This window comes from Glycine soja, chromosome 17 (assembly GCF_004193775.1).
Source record: "Glycine soja cultivar W05 chromosome 17, ASM419377v2, whole genome shotgun sequence".
In the NCBI taxonomy this organism is placed as follows: domain Eukaryota; kingdom Viridiplantae; phylum Streptophyta; class Magnoliopsida; order Fabales; family Fabaceae; genus Glycine; species Glycine soja.
In genome coordinates this window covers 18182594-18204520 of record NC_041018.1, presented here as the reverse complement: position 1 = coordinate 18204520, position 21927 = coordinate 18182594, and the positions used below count along the sequence as shown (strand labels likewise).

Here is a 21927-nt window from a genome sequence, read left to right as displayed (position 1 = left end):
TTATATTAGATTATTATATGTGATATCGCTTATTTTGTATCAAGAGTGAAAGAAATGAATGATAGTTTTCAAATTCATTCATCAAAGTATTACAAAGGTGGTTTATTTATACAAATATTGAGAATAACCAACTTCTAGTAACTCCTAGTAACTAACTTCAATAACTTCTAGTAACATAATTAAGTAACTATTCACCTAACTTCTAATAACTCCTAGTAACTAACTTCAACCGTCGCTTAATCGTGATACCCCCCTCAAGTTGGCAAATAGATGTTAATCATTCCCAACTTGGCAATAAATTTACCAAAAATCAGGCTTGGAAGTGCTTTTGTAAAAACATCTGCAACCTGGTGTTGGCTCTTGATATGGACAAGCTTGACTACTTTGGACTGAACATATTCTCTAATGAAATGATGATCAATGTCAATGTGCTTGGATCATTCATGATGAGCAGGATTTGAAGCAAGACTTATAGCAGATTTATTATCACAAAATAACATTACAGAGGGCACATCAACTTCAAAGTGAAGAAGTAACTTGGGTAACCAAACAATTTCACTAGTAACAGAAGACAAGACACGATATTCAGCTTCAGTGGATGATTTTGAAACAGTGGGTTGTTTCTTAGAACGCCAAGAAAGAAGGATATTTCCCAAAAAGACACAAAAGCCAGAAGTGGATCTTCTGGTATCAACACAGCTGGCCCAATCAGCATCCGCAAAGGCAGTGAGGCTGAGAGAGTTCTGAGCAGGGAAAAACAAACCTTGTCTAGGAGCAGATTTGATATACTACAGAAGATGATGAACAGCATGTAGGTGAGGAACTCTAGGTGCTTTCATAAACTGACTTAAGCGATTCATAGCAAAGGTGATATCAGGTCGTGAGATGGTTAAATAAAACAATCTACCAATTAATCTTTTGTACATTGATGGATCAGGGAGTAAGTCTCCATCATGAAGATTGAGTTTCAGATTGGGATCCATTGGTAAATTGGAAGGTTTGCAGGCCAAGAAACTTGTATCTTCCAAAAGAGATAGAGCATACTTTCGTTGGGATAATGAGATACCTCTACTGGATTTGGCTATTTCAAAGCCAAGAAAATATTTCAAAGGGCCAAGGATCTTCAATTGAAACAAAGACTGTAATTTGGTCTGAACAGCTTGCACGAAGGCAATATTGGGCCCTTACAGGATGATATCATCTACATATACGAGTAAAATGACTAAGGAAATGCCTGAGCCAATGGTAAAAAGGGAGTAATCATGTTTGGATTGATGAAATCCATGACTAAGAAGAGTAGTGGAGAACTTACAGAACCATTATCTAGAGGCTTGTTTTAGGCCATATAATGATTTGGTCAATTTGCATACCAATGAAGGATTGGATGACTTGTATCCCTTGGGAAGTTCCATATAAACTTCTTCAAATAAATCGCCATTCAAAAAAGCATTGTTAACATCCAATTGTAGAAGGCACCAATTTCTAGCAGCAGCAACACAAAGCAGAACTCTTACAGTGGTAAGTTTGGCTACTGGAGAGAAAGTATCAGAGAAATCGATCCCAACTTGTTGTGTATAACCTTTGGCAACCAATCGTTCTTTGTATCTATCTATAGAGCCATCCATTTTGTATTTAACTTTATACACCCATCGACATCCTATACAATGCTTACCAGGTGGTAATGGAACAAGTGTCCAAGTGGAATTTGCTTCAAGAGCTTGGATTTCCTCATGCATTGCTCGACGCCATTCAGGAAAAGGAACAACTTGATGATAGAAATGAGGTTCATAGATAGAGGAGATGTGATTAATGAAAGTTCTGTAAGGAGGGCTAAGAGGCAATAGGGAACAATGATGTTGTATGGGATATGCAGCCTGAGATTATGATATTACATAATCAGACAAGTATAAGGGATGCTTAGAGTGGCGTGTACTCCTTCTTAAGGTGACAGAGGGCAAAGTGTGAGGATGATCTGAACCAGGGATTGAGGATGAATCAGTTGGGTCATGGTTAAAGCGATTAGTTGGTTGTGGTGATTGGCTACTAGTCTGGTCAGGGTTAGGTAAGGTATTAGTTATGGGAATGGGAATAAACAAATCAAGTAAAGGATCCGAAATGACTTGAGGCTGTGAGATGGTTTGAAAAGGAAAAATGAATTCATGAAAGACAACATCTCTAGACACAAAAAATTTCTTAGTGTCTAGGCTATACAATTTGTATCCTTTATAACCTTGAGGATAGCCAACAAAAATGGCAGGCACTGCTCGAGGAGAAAACTTGTTCCTTGAGGATGGAAGAGTGGAAGCAAATGCTAAACACCCAAAACTTCTTAAGGCATGATAGTCAGGTTCCTTTTTGAACAAAATATTGTAGGGTGAGCAGTGTTGCAGTAATGGTGAAGGGGTTTTGTTGATAAGAAAGCATGCAGTGGTAACACAATCACCCCAGAATGAGATAGGAACTTTATACTGAAAAAACAAAGCTCTTGCTACATTGAGCAAATGTTGATGCTTCCTTTCCATTACTGAATTTTGTTCTGGCCTTTCAACATAGGAAAATTAATGAAGAGTGCCCATGGAAGCCAAAAACTGAGTGAGGGCAAGTTCCTTAGCATTATCAGATCTGAGGCATTTGATAGATACACCAAACTGAGTCTGAACCATGGTGAAAAATTGTTGCACATAGATTGAAGCTTCAGATTTGTTCTTAAGCAGAAATAGCCAAGTGAATCTTGAGCAATCATCAACCAATGTAAGGAAAAATCTCCTTCCCTCATAGGTAGGGTGAGCATAGGGACCCCATATATCACAGTGAATTAAGTCAAATGGTAATTTAGATAAATGGTTAGAGCTAGGAAAAGATAATCTTCTAAATTTAGCAAGAGGACAAACAGAACAATTAGAAGAAGAGAAATTAGGAGAAAGGTGCAAACCAATTTTATTATTCAAATGTTTGAAAACTTTGTCTGAGATATGACCAAATCTAGAATGCCAAATATGAGCATTTTTACAAGGAATGGAATTTGGATGGGAATTGATAACAGGAAAAGTAAATTTACAATCAAGAGTGTCCTTGAGATCTAAGACATAAAGGCCTTGGATGAGAGCCCCTCTACCAATCCTCTTGCAAGCTTGCTTCTCCTAAATATCAAATGCATTTTGGGAAAAAGAAATGGACAAATTAGGATTGGTTAGAAGATCACTAACTGAAATTAAATTGAATTTGAATTTAGGAATGTAGGCAACATTATGCAAGAGTAAGGTATTGGTTAAGCAAACCGAACCAATGGCAACGATAGGTATAACATCATTGTTAGGCAGAGTGACAGTTTTATCAGAAACAAGTTGGTAAGATCGAAAATGATGAAGAGAACAAGAAATATAAATGCTGGCACCAGAATCTAAAAGCCAACAATCATGAAGAAAATTAGAAGTGGATGTAGAAAGGATCATACCACTGGCAGATGAAACACCTTGAGGGATGACAACATTGGTAGCATGACTTTCTAAAAGATTCATCAATTGGCTATATTGTTGGGCAGTAAGTTGAAACTGGGAACCTGAGTCACCAGAGGAAGATGGTGAGTGAGACATATCAACAGATACTTGTTGAGCAACCTTGTGTGGTGGTTCAGAAGATGAAAAATGTTTCTTGACTTCTGAGGAAAAACTAGTCCTCTGATAATTTGGAGGATAACCATGCAACTTGAAGCAACGATCCTGAGTATGACCCAACATACCACAATGAGCACACAAGGGGCGATTCTTGGAAGATCCTTTGAAGCGATTTGTAGGATGATTGCATGCAATAGAATAAGGCTTCAAGGCAAAAGCATGTGAAACTTCACGAGCAGAGGTGGAAGCACCAACTTCCTTTTACTTTTCTTCTTGAACAACTAAGGAAAAAACCTTAGTTATCGAGGGAAAGGGATCCATGGATAAAATTTGACCTCTGATAGTAGAGAAGGATTCGTTCAACCCCATCAAGAACTGCATAGCATACTCCATTTGTTCAAAATCGCACCAAGGTTTAATTCCTCCACATGTGCAACTATGTGAGGGCTTCAGTTCTGATAATGACTCCCACAGAGAACGAAGCTTGGAGTAGAAAGAGGAAACAAACATGGAACCTTGTTGCAAAGTGATCAATTCATGCTTAAGTTGAAAAATTAAAGGACCATTTCGTTGCTCAAACGTTCTTGAAGATCATCCCAGATTGCTTTGGCAGAAGAACAATGTAAGATACTGACTTGCATTTCTTTGGATAAAGAATTAATGAGCCAGGAAGAAACGATACTATCGTTGTGATGCCACAAAGCATGAGTGGAGTGACCCAAAGCAGGTTCAGGAATTGAACCATCAACAAACCCATATTTGTTCTTCCCATGAAGAGCCATGCGCATTGCTTTCTTCCAAGAATTGTAGTTATCACTGGTAAAAGGATGAGAAACTAAGGCAATGCCAGGATGGTCAGAAGAATGAAGAATGAAGGGGTTAGAATCATCAATGGCAGCCATGGTCATGAGATAAAAAAAGAAATAACTTCAATAGGAAGAAAGAAGTACGGAAGCAAAAACTTCTGATACCATATCAAGAATGAAAGAAATGAATGATAGTTTTCGAATTCATTCATCAAAGTATTACAAAGGTGGTTTATTTATACAAATATAGAGAATAACCAACTTCTAGTAACTCCTAGTAACTAACTTCAATAACTTCTAGTAACATAATTAAGTAACTATTCACCTAACTTCTAATAACTCCTAGTAACTAACTTCAACCGTCGCTTAATCGTGATATTTTGGGAAGAAAGTCTGATCCAAAAATAAAGCACCGTGTGTGTGCTCTTTTTTTGTTATAAAACCTTTTATTGACATCATTATGAATAATCAAAAATGCGTTTTATTAAATTGTATGGCAATAGTTGCAAAATTGTTTTTTGAGATCGAAATTGTTAATGCACATATTGTTATATAAGCCTGCTGAAATATCTTTGACTTGATTTGTTAAATCTAAAACCTATATTCAATTGTTGGATTATGTTTAATGAGTTGTGTATATTTGACATGTGAATCAAGATTCTAATATATACTTTAAATTATTAATATTATTATTATTATTATTATTATTATTATAATATTATATCTTGTATAATATATGGTGATTGCAATGAAAGTAAAAATATTGTAATTTCTTTACTTTATATTTGTTTTTAATGAAATAATAAAGAAATTAATATCTTTGCAGTTTTTGATTAGCAGAAGTTAAAAGAAGAAGATTTCAAGTGCTTTGGAGGAAGATTGATGCAAAAATTTGAAAAAAAAAGTTTTAAAGAAAAAGTTGAAGATTGAGACAGCTCGCATAATGCACAAGACAGGTTCAGCATGTCTCCTCGCTTAGCGGCCAACTCACGCTTACCTCAAAGAAGGCGCACAAAGAGGCTCAAAGGTATGCTTAGCGTGAAAGCCCGCGCTAAGCACGAGGTCACGTGAAAATTAAGCTACCTTAGGCCTATAAAAGGAGTAGGAAGCAGAAGGGAGAGACATAACCTACACATCGGGACAACACCACCCCGGAGACTCAGAGCTCTCTAATGAATACATCCTAATCTAATAGGGGAAACTCTCTTTCTAGGTTCATTATCCTCTTTTCATCCTCTATCCATCCCTTTTCTTCCATCCACATCAGCCCCTAAATGCAATCATGTTCTATTGCTTTTTTCTGTACTTAACTGTTTATTATGGTCGGGGTCATCCATATAGTGTTTAGGAGATAATGCATTGAAAAATGATTATTTGCTAAATAACTGGGAAATGGTATCTAAATGAAATCATTGCTAGAAATAGATTGATATTCGTTTAGCCTATTTCATGCTTCTCTAATCTTAGTGTGATTTATTATCTTATTCTTTGCAAAGAAATTTAGGAGAAAAGAATAGATAAATTAGGCTTTTCATACGGAAAACCAAAGATAGAATGTTTTAATATATGTGTGTGGAAACAAAGATATCATAGAGAGAATCAGTAACATTGCATCACAAGTAGTTTTGGCATGGTAGACCCCTGCATATTTGAACTAAATTATCTCTTTATCATCATCTTTATCTTTTACTTTTCTTATCTTTAAATCTTTTATCTATTTTATCTTCTATTTTTTATCTTTAAACCTCTTATCTTTTTTTAAAAAATCTTTATCTTATATTCTACCTCTTTTTATCTTTTATTTTAAATTTCTTGTCTCTTGCTTGTAAATTAGGTTTGAATCAATCTAAGTATAAACAAAGTCCCTCGGGATTTGATACTCGAACTTCCAAATACTTTACCATTTAAGACAATTTGGTGCACTTGCAAATAAATTAATATATATATATATATATATATATATATACATACATACATATATATATATATATATATATATATATATATATATATATATATATACATACATATGCTAAGTATAAACAAAGTCCCTCGGGATTATTTTTTTCTGTATGGAGATATTTGATTTATTGATTAGAAACAAAAATGATTTTGTTTTTTATATGCTAATAGTTGGCAAACAGAAACAAAAATGAATTTTGTTTTTAAATTTAAACATTAGATAGAAACAAAAGAGAATGTACTGTGAGTTATTTTTTGGATGGTTAGAAAAAGAAATTTCTTACGTGTGCTATAAGAGCCTTAGATTGCCTATTGAAAAACACACAATTACCTCTTTTCTTCTAATTCTCTCAGGATGGAAGCACCAAAATTTTTAATTTCTTTTTTCTTTGTTCCGCTTGTAAAAGAATTTGACAACAAACACAAATTCAATTTCAAACAACTAACATAAAAATAAGATTTCAAATTAAAATGATTTAATTCAAGTTGTATCTTGTCAATGAGTATAAAAATCTTATTTTAGGAGTAAAATTTTGTTTCTCCACCTTTTGTTTATAGTCTTTATGGAAATACATGTGATGATATGTGTTTTATTATATGGTGGTATATTATCCAGATTGTTTTATATATTAAGTTGTTTGATTACAAGGAACAACCAGAATATCAAGAAACTTATGATTTTTAAAATAAATTGGAGCATATGATGCAAACTATTTTGATTTGTTTTATTACAAGGAGCAACTTGACTAATAAGAGACTTGTAATTTGAAAAATAAATTGGAGTATGTGACGAAAATTATTTTTATTACAAGGAACGACCTGACAACCAAAAAACCTATAACTTAAAATAAAAACATGTGATGCAAGTTGTTTATTTAATTAATAATAAGGAACGACCTGACAACTAGGGGACTTATAATTAATTAATATAACATGAGATGTGGATTTCAAAATTATTTTTTATACTAAACATCTGGACTACTCGGGGGAGTATTAAATTTAAGTTGTAGATACCAATAAGATTGAACTGACAACCAAGTACTTATTTGGTATGATTATTTTTCAAAGTGTATGTGATACATCATGTTTTAGAAAAATATATGTGATATATTCTTCCTTTTTATATGTTTGAGAAATGACTTGATAGCCAAATGACTCATTCATAGTTTTAAGGAATTTCCCACATAAAGAAACATTGAAACAAAATTGGTTGGATCCAATTATGATGATTAGTATCATTACCTAAGAATTGTTCTCATGCATAAGATGCCTAATATGCTAATTGACTATGAGAATCAAGTTACCTATGATCTTCTAGTAAGTTTATGTGCATATATGCTTTAGAAGGAGTAACTTACTTGCCAAATAAAGTTTCTGCAAAATTAGTATCTACAACTCCATATGTGATATGGAAAGGGCTAGAATGAATCTCAAACACAACAAGGCTTGGGATGGTCCCACTTACATTTAGGAGAAACAACCTACATTTTAGTAATAAAGATTTATAGAGATAGATCTAGAAGGTTGCTTGGTGTCTCCCAATCTAGGTACACTAATACCATCCTAAAGAGGTATAACATGGAAACTCCAAAAGTGACTATTTGCCAATAAGAATTGGAGTTGATCTCAGTATGGAGGATTGTCCTAAAACTCATGAAGTGAGATAGAGCACCATATGCTAGCATAGTGAGAACTATTGTATATGACAAGATTTTTGCATGTTCTAATATCATTTATGCACTGGGTGTAACAAGTTGATATCAAGAAAGTCTTGGTGGGGAGCATTGAAAGTGGGTAAGACCATTCTTAAGTACTTAAGAAGAACTAAAGATTATGCCTCATTATGGAGACTCAAAATTAAAAACTAAAGTAGTTTGATGAGCACAAGTTGGAATTAGTAATGGAATACATGAGTGATTGACTCTAATGCAAGTGGGAGATTGTTGGGAATAAGTATGTATACCCAATATCCAATCCATCATGTTATCAATTTTAGTAAAGAATTATCTTTATTTTATTATCGTATTTATTATTTTATTAAATTGTTAATTTGACCAGTCCTTGATTAAAATTAGAGACTTGTTATCATGATAGAGATTATGATAATGAGAAACAAGTCATTTATAATTTTAATATAAATTGTTCTTGATCATAGGACTATTGTGAATAGGACATCAATAATCCAGATAGATCAATATATATGTAATGATATTTATTGGATAAAGATTAATAAATCTTATTTATGAAATTGCATATATAGATGATGTATATGTGGATGTCATCATTGAACTAACTCAATTGAAAATTTCTAATAGTTAATATTACCTTGATATGTCAATAGGAAGTTCTCAAGAAGAAATATAATATTTTCCTTTGATATGAGATTATCATAGTACTTAACAAGTATTTGTTATATTTTAATTTCAAACATCTAATATCTTAGGGTACTAGTTGAATGAATATTGTATATGATTAAATAGTTGTAGAATTAATGATTCATCAAGAAGGAATCCATCAACTCTAGATATGAGTTTAAACTCTATGATAGAATTAAGACCTTGACCAAGACAATTAAATGAAAGAAGAAAAAAGTTTCTTAAGTCATTCATTGATTAAATATGTTAACTTATTAGAGTTTCACAATAAGACTATACTCTAGAGTTAACCTTGAGCTATAAATGATGGAAGGAAAGATTACATTATTCTTCTATTGGTTCTTGAAGGTAAAAGATGTTTTACTTCATGTTATCCAAACGTTAAGAAGTGTGTTGTTAGACGCCTACCTTGATTAGTAAATTAATTATGATTAATTCACTACGGGTTTAGTATTGAACCTATGGGGTCAAACACAAACGAGTGTTTCAATCTTTGCAAAAGAAAATAATTTATTTGATAATTAAATTAAAGAATTTAATTTAGTTAAATAAATATTTTAATGGAATATTTATTATATTTTTTTGCTAGCACCAAGAATATAATTAATATAAAAAAGGGGAGTATTATTTTATAAATGTGAAAGTTGTCCCTAAAATAAAAATAATATTTTATTGCTATAAATCATGTATGTGATTAATTATCGTAATTAATCATGTGATTAATCGTGAATTATCTATGTCCTATATCAGGACGCTTATTAAAATAAAAGATATGAGATAATTTTTATTTTTATAAAGATAAAGAGATATGAAATTATTTTAATTTTTTCCTTTCTTTACTTTGAAAAAGGGCTCAAATCTATATCTTTTTAATATTATAAATAGAAACATCTACTCGAGACAAAGTGCGCCGGATATAGAAAAAAGTTCAAGTCTAGTTTTAGATCTGAAAAGTAGAAAGAAGATTTGTTTCATAGAGTTTCATTCATCAAAGAGTTGATAGCAAAGAAATATACATATAGTCACACTATTGAAGAAAAAATTTGTTGTTTGTTGTACACAAATCTATTTTTTTCTCTATTTATTATTGTTGTATATTTTTAAATGCAAAATAGATCATAATTTTCGGCAATGTAGGAAACACCTCCATGCAACTATCCGTACTCACAATAAAAAACACTATAAAAAATTGAAGCAAAAATTAAATAATTGAAGCGCAAAAAAAAAAAACACTATTAAAGGTGTGGCAGCCTACATTTTGATAGAAGCAGAAAAAGTTATTCTTCAACAATTATATTTTTTCTCTTTCTTTCTTCTAGTTTGTATTTTCATGGACATTATTTGTGATCTCCAACATGTTTGGTTTCGAGTGAAAAAGTTTAAACACCGTGTTTAAACCTTGGGGAACAAACCGGATTTTGGTCATGGATTGCACGGGAGGTTTATCGAAATTTGCTTTCAGAATAATATTTATTGCTACGACACAACATTTTTTTCTTCCTTTTAACTATATTTCTTCTCCTTTATTTCTGACAAAAAAATGTTGGTACTAATAACTATTTACCTCATTTTTTTTTCAGAAGTAACCTACGTAACTTCTCAATGAACACTTATAAAATTAATAAGACTGAACATTCTAAATATTAAACAAGTCTTATAATTATCATAATATTTTACAAATAAAAAACTCTTATAAGCTAGAAATTAACTAATCCTAACTGAACCTTAACAATATTTTGGTCCCATTGCCTTTTGTTATTTATCTAGTTTGATTCTAATTTAAAAACAACATTGGCTAGTTGAACCAATTAAACCGCGACGTATAGTCTTTTTGTTTCGATTTCAAATTTGACTTTTAAAACATTGATACATCCATCTTCATGCGCATCACTCTACTTTGAAGTGTTTTTCAATCTTTCCTAAAAGGGTAGAATTAAAGTAATCTTGTGGACCATGAGCAGGTACCCCAGGAATTATTAACCCTATTGTCCTGAAAGCAAATAGAAACCATCCTTCTCTGTAGTAAGCTCCATTTTGGCGGGCAATAATGAAACTCCTTATTATTTCTAAAATCGCGTTGTATGCCATGGGTATCACACACCAGAGTGAGAAGTAGTTCTTATTCCATTGCTCTTCAAGAACCTGCGTTAAAATATAATATAAATAAATATTCTCAATACCTATAAAGTAATTATTAGGCTTTTATTCAATCGGTCTTTTAATCAATCAGTTTTTTATTCGGGAAACAAACATTATAAATTAAAATTATTCTAATATTTTGTGGTATAAAATTCTTTTAATTTTTTAAGAAAAATAGGTGATTAGGGTAGTGAAATATAGAAAACAAAACAATAAAAAATACAAAAAAAACAAAATTTTAACAAAAGTGGAATGTAACAACCCTTTCATATATATAGACATAGTTGCAATCACAGCTGCATGCACACAGTTTAACACCTGAGACTTTGTTTAAGTTTTAACTATGGTTGTGTTTAAAGTTGCGATTGTTAACTTTAAAAAGAAAATCATGTTTGCAATTAAGTACAAAAATATCAAGATAGTTCATGTATATATGTAGTTTTGTTCCTGTAAAATATCCATGATCTCCTTCTTTTGTCATATTTTAAATATCTATGAGTCCCCAATATTAAAAAAAACTCCAAAAAAAATATGAAACTATGATATTTTATCTAGGCTCTTAAACTCGATTTTTAATGTCATAACTTAAGTTATACATTCTATATAACATTAGACTAATAAGATTTACATACTAAAATTCTAAAGACTTGTTTTTTAATTTTTAATTTCAGAAATTAAAATGATAGCATCAATAATACTAACGATAGCATCTATAATACTTCTAGGAAACAAAAGAATAATTTACCCTATTAATTATCTTTTATATTTTCACTACTAGAAATATTGTATTTTACGACGCACATTCTACGTCGGTCATACATTACCCGACGTAGTAATGCACACGGTGGCATTTCCGTAAATATATAAGTTTTATATACGGCGCCTTTCGTATACGACGACGTTTCACTTAAACGCCGCGTTTGTAGCTTTGGTGGAACTAATCTAAGACGGTGTGTTTGAAGACACCGTCGTAGTTGTGGTCAGAGACAAAGACGGTGTTACGTGTGCACCGTCTTTAATTTTGTTCTTTAAATACTCCTTGTTTCACGATGATTCAACACTCTCGCGTCCTCGAAAAAGCTATACCAAAACCCTAATACCTGAGCGCTCTGTTGCCTGAAGTCATCCCAGCGACGACTCCGTCGTGCCCACCGTCACATTGCCTTTTCGACCACCAAGAACAAAAACCCTAGCCATTGTTCTGACCACCACCACATATCCGATCTCGTGCCCTTTGGAGTGGTGTCGTGACCTTGCTTGTGTGAAGGTAAGCATGTCGAAGTTTTTGAGTTCTTGTTTCATAATATAAGTTTTTTAGTTCTTGTTTCATAATATAAGACTTTTAAAATGTGATTATCGACTTCTTGAGTTGCCCTAACAATGTCATCGTTGAATATGCGAAAAGGATTTGAAGGCCAAAGGGTTTAGTTAAGTCAGAGTACTAACGAAGTTGATGTTGTTGGTTGTTTTGGTTTCGCGTTTTTGTTATCTGGATTGGTGCACTTCGAGCATAGGTTGTTGGATTTATTACATATGCAATTGTGGTTTCGATTATTTTCTTCCATTATTACATATGCGAAGCATGAATCAAATGAGAAGCATGAATCAAATGTGCCAAAATGTTCTGGAAATTTGGGTGTTAAAAACTCTTACAGTGTAATTGGGTTTTGTTTGGCAATTTTTGTGCAAAATTTATGTTTGTTTGTTTCTTTACCTCTCTTTGCTTATAATTTATGATTCAAATTAATACATAAGATCAGTTTTCTCATCTTCATTTTTTCATAGCAGATAAAGAGGGAAATATCCACCTTGAAGCTGCTGAAGCATCCGAACGTGGTTAGATTATAAGAGGTAACATCCTAACCTGTTTTTTGTTTTTTTTTTTGTTGACCATGTGTTTTTTCTTTTTCTTTTTCTTGTTTACGTGTAAAAGTGCAGTTAATGCAGTTTAAAATCATTGATTTTATAAGTATTTCCATTTTTTATGTGTTGTTTTGGCATTTCTCTACTTAGTCAGAAAAAGTTAGCTTCGCTTTTATTTTCTTTGTGGAAACATGTGTTACTTGGTTATCGGATCAACAATGTATACAGGTTTTTCACTCATTTACATAGTCAGCAAATTGGAGTAATTAAGCACACAGCTCAAACTAAGAGTCCAATAACTGCTATTCGAGTTGGATAATTATTTGCGTTGTGTACTTTGGGTTTGAATTATTTTTGTTACATTTTTCAGAGGAACTTAGATCAATTGGAAGACTTACTCAACAAGGTTAAATTGAAGACCATAAGGACTGAACCACCTTCTGCATCTATTGCTGGCACAAGGTACTTTTTGATTATTAATTTTGATTGTGCGTTTACAAATGATTAAAAAAAAAATTCTTATGGGGTGTTATTGGTTGGTAAGTTGGTGTATCTTTGGTGTTTCTGTAGATTCTGTAGTTGCTGCGTTACAATTTGTGGCTCCCTCTGCAAAGGGATTCTTTTTGTAAAATCATTTTGACTTAGATCCTATTTGAATGTTTCAACACGACCCACAGTAGGATATCAGATCATTATGGTGTATTTAGGAGCAGATTATCATATTTATACTAATAAGTATATCCAAATGCAAATGTTTTTTTTTGTTTTTTGTGTTTATATTATAATTATTGAGTCAGTATGCTGTTTCCTTTTAGAAACAAATGACAGCCACTCAGAGAATAGTATACATTACTCTCTTTCATCTCTTTTCATTCCTCACACTTTCATCCATTTTCATTGATGTATACCAAACCCATTGTAAAAGTTTGATAGGTCCTGCATTTAAAGTCAAATCAAAATTCAATCCTTAAGAAATAAGGTTGTTGTCTTAAATAGAGAAAAGTAGGACAGTAATATCCACTCCAGGAATAACATAAAATTCGTAATCTTGAATAGTTTCCCAAAATTTAGAATCCTAGTTAGCATAAAGTGCTATCTGTCAGCCTATTGAGATCAAAAGTTTGATTCTGAAAAATGATAGCATTTCTGAGCCTCCAAATTTATACTGTAGCTGCTATCCACCACATTGTCCTTCTTGTGTTAGAAACCTTTGAAGTTGCTGAGGAGTAGTGCTGGATAAAATTATCCAAAGGCCTACAGTGAAACACCTTGTCTTCCTTTACCCAAGAAAGGTATTCCCACCATATAGCCATAGTTTTGCCACAGGTGAAAAATAGATGGGATGCGGATTCGGGTTGATTGTGACAGAAGGGACATAAATCATTATCTACCTGAATCTGCCTCTTGATCAAGTTGTCCTTCGTGGGAAGTCTGTCCCATAATAAAAAGACATGTTAAGTGGAAGGTTGCTCGGACCAGGGCTGTTGGCAATATGACATCTGAGTCCGCACAAGAAATTGCAGATAAAATAGTAGGTTCACCAATATGTTGCAATGTTCATATGTTTAAGTATTTTGAGTAGAACAATGACTGCACGTGGTGTATTTTTGTGTCACTTGTTTTGTGTAGGACTCCTTAGAAGAGCAGGTAACGCAGGGCTCGTTTGTACCCCATGGTCGGCAAGACATTCTGAACACTGCGATTGGCCGACCTGAGCATGGGGGTCGCGTTCGGGCAGCAGGCTCAGGTGTCACTATTACTCAGTACTACGGAAGGGCATCAAGGACATGCAGCAGCTCATCCACATCCATCAGCCAACAACAACTAGATGAAGTTGTTGCAAGGCTTAGGGAAGACATGACTGGGCAGATTAGGGAAGAATTGAGGACTCAAATTAAGGAAGAATTGAGGACTCAGCTAGAAGAGGAAAATAAGAGGAGCTTGGAAATAATGACCAATGCATTGAAAGAGGCTATTAAAAAAGAGTTGTCAAATAAAGGATCCCCAGAGCTACTCCAAATTCAGTCGGACATACAACAAGTAGCTGCGCGTGTCAGCACACAGGGAAGTAATGTTGTTACCAATGTCCAGGCTTCACAAGAACATCATGCTGATGCCATACCATTGATGGGACTGTATGTGCAGCTTAAGGATGGTACAACAAGGTTTGTAGAAATATTACCTTACTTACAATTTAATCGGACTTTTGTTTTTTCTTGCAGCTGTAATTGTTGGGTTTGGTTTGTGTTTTGTTCATCGTTTAGTTTCTGTTTTATATGCATTAATTTTTGCTTTGTTTATGGTTCATTTAAGGTTGGTGGCCATGGGGAAAATAATGGAGGGGGATTCAGTCATACACACAGTGGCATATGCAGATGATGTTGTCAGGGTAAGTGTAGAAACAGTTATTGATCCTGAGGCTGAGGTCCCCTATGCCACGTCAGAAATACAATATGTGAAGCAGGCCGTCGATACATTTGTAGCTTGGCCCACACACCTTGTGAAAGCTGTATTAGATGAGGTAACATGTTTGATTTGACATACATAAAGTAAAACATTGAGACATTACAGTACAAATACTCACCCACTTTCATTAACCATGTAGGTTCCACAAAGTATTCCACACAACGAGGATGCACATGTGCCGAAGCCGACTAATGTGGACGCAGATGATCCGTTGCGTGGATTGATAAAGTATAGTTTCGATATTTACGACAACCCACTTGAAATCAACTTTGATGGGAGGTTTCTTGGAATTGTAGATGCATCTGCATCGATATTCATTACATATTCAGATGTTAGTGAAATAATAGCAGGAGACAAAAGTCTGAACATATCTGTCATACAATTATGGTTAATGTAAGTCAAATCCTTCATTTATTTATTCGTCATTCATTCTATATCATGATCCACTACAATACTTTCAAATCATGTGAATAGGTATATTCATGAGTGGAGTCAGATATTCAGTCAAGGTTTCATGTATGCATTCCTTGAGCCACAGTCGTTGGTTTGTTCAAAGGAAAGACGCAGCGAATGCGAACAATATCTTCTAAGATGGCTTAAGGAATCTGACCGAGAGGTGTACATTGGACCTTACTTCCATCAGTAAGTGTTATTTAACAAACATACTTCAAATGATGTTTGGGTGTATACGTATCTAATGTGCATCACATGCAGGGCACATTGGCAACTCGTAGTTTTGTGTCCTAGGCAACATGTTGTTGTTTGGTTCTGTTCCTTGCGTAGGAAACCTGATATGCATATCAAAGCTACAATTAATAGGTTATCTCATACCATATAAATTTTTACAAGCCTTCTTTAATGGGCATTATTGATTGACATGTTGTATATGTGTTGATGTGGTTTTTTAAAAGCAGTGTAATGACGAAATTGAAGACGACCTTGTCTCCTGAAACTAAGGCAGTTGCACCTAAGTGGATTGAAGTAAAGGTTAGTCAGCTATGTACCATGCGTTATTGTTGTCTAGGTAAGTCATGAAATTATGTAATGTATACGATGTTCAAATGTTTTCCATATGTAGAGTCACGTTCAAACCGGCTGTTATGAATGTGGATATTATGTAATGCATTGGATCTAGAACATCATAGCCAGCGACATAAAGAGTGACTGGTCCATGGTATGCATAAACTTCAGTGCAATTGGAACTGAATTTTTATATTTGCAGTACTAACTAACAATTATGAATACTTGCAGTGGTTTGCTAATGACACACCGTTGGACATCGACATGATCACCACAATTCGAAAAAAATGGGCAACATTTTTTTTAAAGATGGCAATAAGTAAAAACGGCTAATGATGGCGTAGGAGTATTTCTTTTTTCCTGTATTTGAGACAATTGTTATGTTATTTTACACAGCGGCTATTTTATTTTCGGTCATGCTACTGTGATTCATAATGAATCACAAATCCTATAATGGTGATTGCGTGCAATGGTTTTCTGTTCATATAATTGTAGTAATATATTGTCTTTACCCCCTTCTACTGCATTGCATCTGCATTTGATTACCACAGCAACAATTAAGTGCAGCTATAGTACCACCAAGCTTGGCACTACAGCAGTTAACTGAACAAATGAAGTGTCCACAGTCATTGGATGGTTGCCTGGTAGAGGTACATGTTATAAACTAATAAGATTTCCTACGTGTTAGGTATAATTATTAAGAAGAGGCACTATATATATAGACTTTTATATATAAAGCTTATTAGAGTTTTAACACACTCTCCACTGTTGGTCCTCAATTTATTGAGAATTATAAAATCAGAATAATGACTCATCATATGAGTAGTTGGACCTGTAAAATTTGTGATTTTTAAGAAATTTGAGCCAACAAAAAAGAGTGTTCAAGAGAATGTGTTAGAGACAGTGTTGCTACCATTTCTCTGTTTAGGAATGGTGTTTGTAGTTATTAGTGAAAATAGAAATAGAAAATACTTTCCTTATGTCAAACAGGCTTCTGCATTACTATTTTTAGTTTTTACAACATTATGATAGATCATTATATATTTTTTCTTTCTCTAAAACAAATGATTTGTTTATTGTCTTGGGGTGGTGTATATAAAAACTGATCAACACATTTTACTTTTCTTTTTTTGCCTGTTCATTCCAATGTACAAATGATTGGCTTATGATGCAACAAAATCTAAATCAGGAACTAAGTAGCTCTTTTAATATAAAACATGTTTTCTTTATCTTTTACTTTTCTACAACATTCATGTCCCTTTCCTTTGATGTCTAGGCTGATGTGCTTGTTGATATATTGAAGATCTATTGAAGATTGTTGATATAATGCTCTCTCATCAGGTATGAAATTTTATAACATGTTCTGTTGGGTGTTTTGCTTCCTGGATTTTGTGATTTTCAGTGAATTTCATGTAAAAATAAGCTGATCTTGCAACTGATGGATAACTTGGTATAACCCAAATTACACTTTATGTTTATTTTAGTTTATTTCCTAATATAATTATACTTTCTGCGTGAATGGTATAACCCAGTTTTGTAAGCAGGGCAACTAAAACAACGACGGTCGTTAGTCGACCCGTCTTTATAGCCTTATAAAACAACGACGGTCGTTAGTCGACTCGTCTTTATAGCGTTCTCCAACAACGACGGTCGTTCCAAGACCCGTCTTTATACCTTCCTTCAACAATGACGGGTGTGCGTAAGCCCGATGTTGAAATTTTTAAAAGCAACAACGGGTGCATCTTCCACCCGTCTTTATAGATTTCTGAAACAACGTCGGGCCCAAATGACACCCGACGTTGAAATCGATCCGAACAACAACGGTGCTCCTGAAAATCCGTCGTTGACTTATGTTATATAACGACTATTGTTAATTGCGCACTGACGTCGTCTTCTGACATTACAAAGACGGTGGTTAGGCTGACCGATGTCGTTGTTGTCGACTTACAACGACATCTGTAACAAAGACGGTGGGAGGCCCGACGTAGATAGCTTAGTTTGACCGATGTAGAATCTGCTTTTTGTAGTAGTGTTTATTGAGAAAGTACTTTCTTTTATTTCAAATAAAATTTTATTAATATTCTATTTTGTGTTATCCTTATTAATTATTATAATAATCTTATATTTGTGTTTTACTAAAAATTTTGTCCCATTAATGAGATACAAGTCTCCGACAATATAGTAAAAAATTTTATTACTTGAGTGATTTAATACTTTGCTTAAAATCTCAACACTTACCTCGAGTTCATAGCGTCTGTTAAAGAAAAGACATGTCCCAAAGTGCTTGAACATCATTTCCTTGTCATCGTAGGGCAACCTCGGAACAAGATCATTACAGTAAACAAACCTACAATACCTTATATAATGTTCCTTAAATTTTTGTCTCGTATAGTTTGCATATGCTTCATCTCCTACTCTTGGTTGTCCAAAGGTGTAGATTCCTTCCAACCTCTCCAACAACAATGTCTCATCGTGCAAACACAAGATTGTCCCAAAGAGGATTGCAAGTGCTCCTCCCAAACTATGCCCTGTCACTATAAAATTAGCTTTGTCATTTTCACTTAAACCTTTCCTTAGAATGTCCCTGATAACATAGTACGCTAAGGGGGGAAGATTCTCGTCTTGTTCTCCAATTTCCTTAGGCCATCCAACATTCTGTTTTAGCCCTAAGGCTTTCATAAAACCACCATGCATTCTTCCAACGCCAGGAATACCATACCATGAGATGTCAAGATCAGTGCACCATGCATCGGCATCAAAGGCTTCTGTTCCTCTGAAGGCAACAACATAGGTATGGCGATCCTCATGCTTATCCAAGGCAATCAAGACTTGAGTTGTTGTCTTTCCTTGATACTCTGATTAGTGAAGTCAAATATATATCAGTGTATAGGAACATAATCTTTATTACTAAATTAAGTTTAAATATTATTGCTATGATCTCTCTTCTTATTTAGTTGTTTAATTTGATTTTTTAATTTTTAAAATCGTGTCAGCGTTATCATTTTCGTCCAATTGAATGTAAAAATATCATAACAAACTTAGAAGTTGGAAGTAACATGTGTCCAAATTGCTAAGATTGTTATGGTCAATTAAAAGGAATAGATAACATTAATGCGATTTTGAACTTTTTTTTATTAATACAAGAATTAAATTAAACCAATTAAATAAAAAGGGGACTAAAGATGTAATTCATCCTTAAATTAATTACACCAGACTTATTGAATAGGAACTAAGGTGACTCACATAATAAATAAATAGTATATTATAAAACCATGCTAGTGTCTTTTTTTATAAAAAAAAAATAGAAAAAGTGCTACTGTTTCTTAAATTTAATGATAATTATGTTAATGTTCAAAAGGAATTAATTTGCAAGTTTAGAATCAACTACGGTTGGACTAATTGTGGGAGATTAGACTAGTATATATGCATGCGATTATTATAGGTTTGAACCTTAATGCAACAAAGCAAAAAGAGAAAAAAATGTTTGAAGAGATGAATATATATATATATATATATTATGTTTTTCAGATCTTACCATTCAAGCAGTTGTAAAACCCCACAAATTCCATCTGTAGAATTCATATAAAAAAAATATAATTAGAGATACATCAAAATGAACTTTAAGAGATAAAAGGATCAAAGCACAACAATTTTATTTTTACTATTCTATTAACGTCAATTTTTGTAGTGAGAGGTATTATGTAATTTAAGTAAAGGATTTTTTTATCCAAAAAATATTATTATATCAGAAAATTTGAACTTTAATAAATATTTTAAAAAATCGCTTTTAATTATTTAAAATTAAAATTGGGACTGACATTAACAAAATCACTATTTTCATACCTTCCAGTAATCTTCCACAGTAGTTTTAAGGTAAGCCGCGTTATTGTAGCATGCTTTGGAAGCCATCATCGAAAGTGCTGGATAGTACTTGGAATCTTCGCGCTGGACGGCGTCTTCCAACTTTGCTCGAATGTCCAAATTTCCAATAAAGGATAAATAATTTTCTGATTCAGGATTGGGCAAGACCAATTTACCTATTTATATAAAAACATATTATATTAGATAAAAAAGAGAAAATTAAATACCTGAATCTTTTCAAATGAATAATCATACATTTCATATTAGTGTCATATGCATAATAATATTATCATAATTCCGATAGCTACAAAAGACCAATTTACCTGTTTATCTCATTAACTATCATTATTCCTTTCTCTTTCTTAATTTCCTTATAATTTCTTTTCTTTCATTTTTCTTACTAACTAATTAAACATAGTGCGTGTACTGATTTGAATCTTGGTTTATCATCATTAACCACTTCTACTAGGCTTAGTCTTATTATGAATCTATTTATTTATTTATTTGAAAAATAATTAAAATATTAGTTTATTTTTTATTTTTAAATATTTATAGATAAAAAAACAGTGAAAATAAATAAATGTTTTAAATACTAAGCAAGATTTAAGAAGTAGTCAACCTTTGTATGTCTTCAAATTAAAGGGAAATTTCTCAGTAATCAATGTGGTCAAACTAGGTATTAGAGGAATTTGTTTCTAAACACAAATCAAGTCATACATATACTAAAGTGATCAAATTCGATTAATTGAACGATATATATATATATATATATATATATATATATATGTATATATATATATATATATATATATATATATATAAGTTCTTATAAAATTTTTAATATTTATGTTTGATTCCTACGAAATAAAAAAAAGGCATATCATACATCAAAGATATACATTGACACAGAAAGAAGAAGAACTAACCTCCGAGAAAATTAAGGACGATGCTGAATACACCTCCATTAAGGGCTACAAGGTTGAGCAAAAACTCAACGCAACTCCCAAAGAGTGAGAGTGGCTTGGCAACAAGCTGCAAAAGCTTCTGGGCCAAAATAGAAATAACTATAAGCCATCGATGGCCCAAACTTTCGTCCAAAGCATCATCATCTGCATGGCTTTCCACAAAGTTCCTCTGTGATAAGTTTCCCTTAAATAAGACACGAAAGAGATCAAAGAAACTCGCATCTTCGGGCTTCAACAACATGTAACTATCAGCGAAGCCCTTGTTGCAATTGCAATCGGTTGCCATGGCTTACGAAGCAATAACAAGGAGCAAGATTATGCAAAACTTAAAGGATAGTGCTTTTCTTTGAGCTATGTTTCTTTGTCGCAAACTCTTTTAGACTTATATAGAACCATAATAATGAAGGGAAGGTTCGAAGAAAATAACAATAATAAAACGTGAATAATGATTGGTTGTTTAAAAATAAAACGTGAGTAAACCACGTGAAGTTTTGCGGAGACCAGGGAATTTCCCGTCCCTTCTAAGGTTTTAAATTGTGAATATATATACCATGATTTTGCTCTTAAAATTATAATAAAGAAAAAGAAAAAAAATGATATGGAACTTTCTCCCTTTAATTATCCGTCTTCCTGCCCCACAAGGAATAGGAGAGCCATCGAACGGAATAATGGGTCGATGGGTACAGAAGATAAATTATTATTGTATGGTAGGTGACTATGATTTTTAAACGTTACTTTTTTTAATGAAAAAGATACTTTTATTTACTTGGTATTATTTAATTTTTAATATGTGAAGGTTTCAGTTTCAGCCGTGATAAATCGCGTGGTGGTTTAAAAAAATCGTATGGTGGCCCGA

At 33.0% G+C, this 21927-nt stretch overlaps 1 protein-coding gene across 2 annotated transcripts; it reads right to left on the bottom strand.

The window, feature by feature from the left end:
- Positions 1-10391: 10391 nt before the first annotated feature.
- LOC114392507 lies at positions 10392-21426 on the bottom strand. 2 transcript variants are annotated; one of them, XM_028353671.1, is made up of 5 exons: positions 21033-21426; positions 20089-20282; positions 19781-19814; positions 18484-19100; positions 10392-10899 (listed from the first exon to the last, which is right to left on the bottom strand). In XM_028353671.1, exons 1-5 carry the CDS (start codon positions 21355-21357, stop codon positions 10645-10647), a joined length of 1425 nt encoding a protein of 474 aa, XP_028209472.1. In that variant the 5' UTR covers positions 21358-21426; the 3' UTR covers positions 10392-10644. The 2 variants fall into 2 exon arrangements, with proteins under 2 accessions (XP_028209472.1, XP_028209474.1); XM_028353673.1 differs by lacking the exon at positions 10392-10899 and adding an exon at positions 15562-16013.
- Between the last annotated feature and the right edge of the window lie 501 nt (positions 21427-21927).